We start from the raw sequence: 5,161 nt of genomic DNA, 5'->3' as shown, positions 1-5,161 counted from the left end.
CTCAACTCTTTTACTCTCTCTCTCTCTCTCTCTCTATAATGATGAAAGCCCCACCTAGCTGTATTCAACTTAAAAGATTTGTGTGTGTTCACATCTTCTCAAAACAATAACCCTCCAAAAAAAATTCAATTTTTATGGTTTTCCAAGACTTGCTTTTGATAGTCTTGTTTTCTCCATCCCAAGACTGGATTTTTCACTACACCCACTAGTACTTCTTTAGTCTAAAGCAGAGATGAGTGAAAACCCATCTCCCAGATTCTTCAACTTGAAGATTTTCAAGAAACTCAAGGGGTTTAAGCCTTTTGAGCCTTCTCCAGGTGTTCTTGGCTGCTTCTTTTTCACTGTTTGCTTATTCTTGTGTCTCTTCTTGTTGGATTATAGAACAGTAAACAAAGTGCCTCGGTTGCATCAGCCATCCTTGTTTGCTACTTGGATTGGGATAAATGGATCATCTTTGTCCTATAACAAGAGTGAAAAGGTTGATTTTTTGGGAAAAGGTGCAGAAAGTTGTGATATTTTCGATGGAAATTGGGTTTGGGATGAAAGTTATCCACTTTATGAATCAAAGGATTGTAATTTCTTGGATGAAGGCTTTCGTTGTTCTGAGAATGGCAGGCCTGACAATTTCTATACTAAATGGCGTTGGCAACCTAAAGGTTGCAACTTGCCCAGGTTAATTTTACTTGTATTCTTCTGATAGTGACTACTGTATACTGTGTTTAGTTTCTGCTGGTAATTTAACTAAAGAATTTAAGAGAGGAGAAAGTGAAAGAATTACTTAAACACTTTAGGCTTTCATATGATGTGTTCTTCTTGCATACCATTTGCTACTGATTTTAGCTGATTAAGATTTTAATCATTGAACGACTAGGTGAACTTAGTTATATACACTGACAGTGCACAATTTGAGTGGTTACATCAGGTTCTCATTCAATTTTATCTAATGGTGTGTAAAAAAACATATAGAACTTAACTCTTACTATATTGGCTCTCATTGAGCATCGTCTAAAGTTGTTAACTTGATGCTTAAATTTTTTATTGTTATTCTTAAGAAGACTTTGTGTAGTAGGGGAGAGCTTTTCATAGTCTTTTCGATGATTATTGAATGCAAATTTTAGTCTTCTAATTACTCTTTTAAGCAGATTCGATGCAAAAACTATGTTAGAGAAGTTGCGAAACAGACGCGTTGTGTTTGTTGGGGATTCAATTGGAAGAAACCAGTGGGAGTCTCTACTCTGCATGTTATCTTCTGCAGTTCCTGATAAAAGCAAGATATATGAAGTTAATGGAAATCCCATCACAAAGCACATGGGTTTCTTGATTTTTAAGTTCAAGGATTTCAACTGCACTATTGAGTACTATAGAGCTCCATTCCTAGTGTTTCAAGGTCGTCCACCTTCAGGGGCTCCCCGAAATGTTAAATTGACTTTGAGATTGGATCAAATGGATTGGAGCTCTGCTCAATGGAAAGGGGCAGATGTTTTGGTATTCAACAGTGGTCACTGGTGGATTTATGAAAAAACTATTAGAGAGTAAGCTCTCTTTTCTTTCTTTTTCAATTTAATCCCATACTTTTCTTGCTTGTTAACTGATAGAATGAATCTAATGAACACTTGCGATTTTAGTTGTGTCAAGAACTCAAAGTCCTCACAAGTGGCTACAAATAGATTATAGCCTGCTACTGTTAGTATCTTTTCTTAATCCCAATACATCGAAAAGTTGCAAAGGTACATATTGTTGCTGTAGTCTATAGTTGTGTATATCTCCCTTCTAGATTTTTGCATTTCAAAAAACTGTTCTAATTTAATATCTGCGAAGATTGGTAAAACATAAAGAAAATAGTTAACCACTAAATATGTAGTACATAGAGAAAACTAGCATTTACAATTTGCAACATATTGTCAGAACCTCAAAGTTGTTGAGCTACTTTATGGAAAGATTTTCCATGGAAAAGAATAGTATGCCTCAGAAGACGAAATAACTGATAACCATTAGCAAGCACCTCGGCTTCTGTGCACTTCACTTCTCTTCCTCTGCTCTCTTTGCACATTGTGAAAGGAAAAATGAACTAATGGGCGGGTAGAGAGGGCATACCAATGGGGTTTCCTTTCATTCATTGTCAGATATGCCCTGATGTTAAATTTTGCAGTGAAGCTAATTGATCTAAACTAGGTACTTTGAGTAGTGGATATGTAAGCACAGTAAGTTTGACAGGGCAGATATCGTTCAGTAGTGGACTCAGTTACTTTGCAGAAAAATATAAGATTTTGAATTCGAACGATTATCATGCTATGTAGAACCGAAGGTGGTACATTTGAATATCCGCAGATTGAAGCTCTAAAATATGTTCGAGCTCTTTCATTTGGACTTTTTTGTCTTAGTCTTTAGGTTGGCCTTCTATCTGAAATTGAAAGGGTTTAGTGAGGTATGAGTGATTAGTAATTGTCGTTGGATTCTATGAGCTAAACACTGCTACAACTATTATGTACTTAGAGGAATTCTTATTAGGAGAAAAACAGCCAAAATTGTTCCAGATAAGTATTGTCCTCATCACGTAAATTTTATTCCTCAAGTTGTTTAGATGTGTTGCTTCCCGCCACTAAGTGGTGCATTAATAGTAAGCACTTTAAGTTTGGACATCAATGTTTGTTGCTTTTTTGAATCATAATCTTGATTACCGATAACCTAATATACTTGTGACTGATCGATTTTTGTATGATAGGGGATGTTACTTTCAACAAGGTGGAGAAGTGGATATGACCATGAATATTGAGACTGCATACAGGAGGTCAATATCGACATTGGTTGATTGGATAGGTCATGAAGTGAATATGACCAAGACACATGTCGTATTTCGAACTTATGCTCCTGTTCACTTTAGGTATGTCTTGGTCTTGATCTGTTAAATGAAGGCAATTTTTCGTAAGGAAACATACTTCTATAATTTTGTTGAGATCTGTTGCTGAAAATATCATATTACAAGTGTGAGGAAGATATTTAGTCCAAAATGGTAATTTAAGTTTAAAAAAGAAGCTGAGAAGGTTGATCCCTAGAGCTTTTTGCTAGTGGTTAAATCATGGTGTACAACAAGTCAACAACAATAACATAACCTGTATAATGCCACAAATGGGGTCTAGGGAGGGTGATGTGTACGCAAACCTTACCCCTGCCTTGTGAAGACATGGAGGTTATTTCTGAGAGACCCTTGGCTCAAGTAAAATAATTCAAAGCAAGTTTGAAAAAGAAATACAGTGATGAAAAAGCTGTGCAACAAATACTAGAGAAAAGAACAATTACAACAACAAATAATACGAAGCAAAGGAGACAACTAGTGGTAATAAAAGTTACAGAGATAATAGAAGAATAGTGATGATAATATCGGTTTGGAAAACTAGATTTCGTTTGACTATCCACAAACCCTCTACCTTAATCCCCGACCTCTACACCCCATCCCCCCCCCCCCCCCCCCCCTCTAAATCTAGGGTCATGTCCTCGGTAAGTTGCAGGAGTGTCATGTCATGTCCGGACACCTCTCCCCAGTGCTTCTTTGGCCTACCTCTATCTTTCCTTAGACCCCTCATATCCAACCTTACACACCTTCTCACTGGGATATGGGGGCAACTTCTTTTCACATGCTCAAACCATCTCACCTCGCTTCTCTCATTTTGTTTACCACGGAAGCCCCTCCTACCTCATCTCTAATATCTCAGTTCCTGTATGTATCTCTCCTAGTATGCCCGCACATCCATCTCAGCCTCTCAATAATCTCATTGCCACTACTCTCATTTGTTGGATGTAAGAGTTCTTGACCTTCCAACACTCCGCCCTATACATCATACTTGCTCTAACCACCACATTATATAACATACAAACTGCATAGTGTGTTTATGCAAGTTTGGGTGTATTTCTACCCGAGATTGTATGTTTCCTTAGCTTTTACAGACAGTTTACGAAAATAATAGGTGAAATGTCCTCCACCCTAGTTTGTCATAACTCATGACCTCCTCTTCACCCAACTCGTCTCTAAACATGCATATTCTGTGGCATTGATTATGTTCAAATTTCTAATTTCAAACATGGACATACAGCCTGTTACTACGTTAGTTCCAATAATCAGATGGCAAGTTCATGTTTGCATCTTTCAATTCGTGAGCTAGCTTTCATTGGTTGAATTGATTTAGTAGATTGGTGTTATTTCTAGATTGTTTGTGATGATAATAGACATGCAGATTAGTTAGTTAGTTCATTGCTTCAGTACATATCTTAGTTACACCAACTAATGAATCACTTCAATATAATGTATAGAGGTGGAGACTGGAAGACCGGCGGTAACTGTCATCTTGAGAAGCTACCTAACATAGGATCATCCCAAGAGTCGCTGAAAACATCATTTGAATATAACACTGTGATCAATGTGCTGTCGGAGAAACAGAACAAATCAAAAACATGGAATTTGGATTTATTGAATGTAACAGGGATGACATTTCAAAGAAGAGACGGTCACTCATCTTTGTATTACTTAGGTCCAAAGGTTGGACCAGCTCCTCTCCACCGCCAAGACTGCAGCCACTGGTGCCTCCCCGGTGTCCCTGATACATGGAACGAGCTTCTATATGCCACCTTCCTCAAACGTGAGTTGGCTTGTGCAGAATTTTCCAAACTTACTTCTTAATCTCCCGTATGGCAGGTAAAGAGATCTTATAACCATGTTGCTCCAACATTTCAAATGTTACACCTCATACCGTACTATGGTTGCAGTCTCATGGACTATAAGACGCGTACCTTGGAAAGGAAACTCGATTAGGAAAACTTGTGCCAATGGTGAGTGGAATGTGCTCCTTTTCAAGATTAAATTTGGGGAATTTTTCTCTGCTGAGCTGATGACATACAATTTTTGCAGCTGGGATTATTTGGAATCTCTTCACCAAATTACTGAAATGTATGTGTTGTATAGCTGAAGAGAACATTAACCTAATTTTATACAAAATGGCAAGTTGCCAATATTGTACATTCCCCGTTTTTATACCTCATTCCTTTCTTCTTCTTTTTTTGATTGGGGAGGTCAAACAAGATTTTATTTATAAGAAATACGAAGAGGCAATTGTTGCAACTTTTTCTGTCACAAAAAGTGGCATGCATAGGATCGGAGGCCATACTATGG

The 5,161-nt window shown here is 37.6% G+C and overlaps 1 protein-coding gene across 1 annotated transcript; it reads left to right on the top strand.

Annotated features, from left to right (window-relative positions):
* Positions 1-4,865, top strand: LOC125807936 (protein trichome birefringence-like 10). Its single transcript, XM_049487691.1, has 4 exons — positions 1-672; positions 1,143-1,532; positions 2,723-2,881; positions 4,306-4,865. The coding sequence occupies exons 1-4, from the start codon at positions 233-235 to the stop codon at positions 4,670-4,672; spliced, it is 1,356 nt and encodes a 451-aa protein (XP_049343648.1). The 5' UTR covers positions 1-232; the 3' UTR covers positions 4,673-4,865.
* Positions 4,866-5,161: the final 296 nt, after the last annotated feature.

Source organism: Solanum verrucosum, unplaced genomic scaffold (assembly GCF_900185275.1).
Source record: "Solanum verrucosum unplaced genomic scaffold, falcon-dt-bn FXZP01000183.1, whole genome shotgun sequence".
NCBI classification, from domain to species: domain Eukaryota; kingdom Viridiplantae; phylum Streptophyta; class Magnoliopsida; order Solanales; family Solanaceae; genus Solanum; species Solanum verrucosum.
The sequence above is the reverse complement of the archived record's forward strand: the minus strand, read 5'-3'. Positions and strand labels throughout refer to the sequence as shown.

What these genes read in the sequence shown, in the direction of transcription:
- LOC125807936 (XM_049487691.1), top strand. Translation starts at nt 233, where the DNA reads ATGAGTGAAAACCCATCTCCCAGATTCTTCAACTTGAAGATTTTCAAG. An exon ending in TATGAAAAAACTATTAGAGA is followed by an intron (nt 1,533 to 2,722) that starts GTAAGCTCTCTT and finishes TTTGTATGATAG; the next exon opens with GGGATGTTACTTTCAACAAG. An exon ending in TATGCTCCTGTTCACTTTAG is followed by an intron (nt 2,882 to 4,305) that starts GTATGTCTTGGT and finishes TATAATGTATAG; the next exon opens with AGGTGGAGACTGGAAGACCG.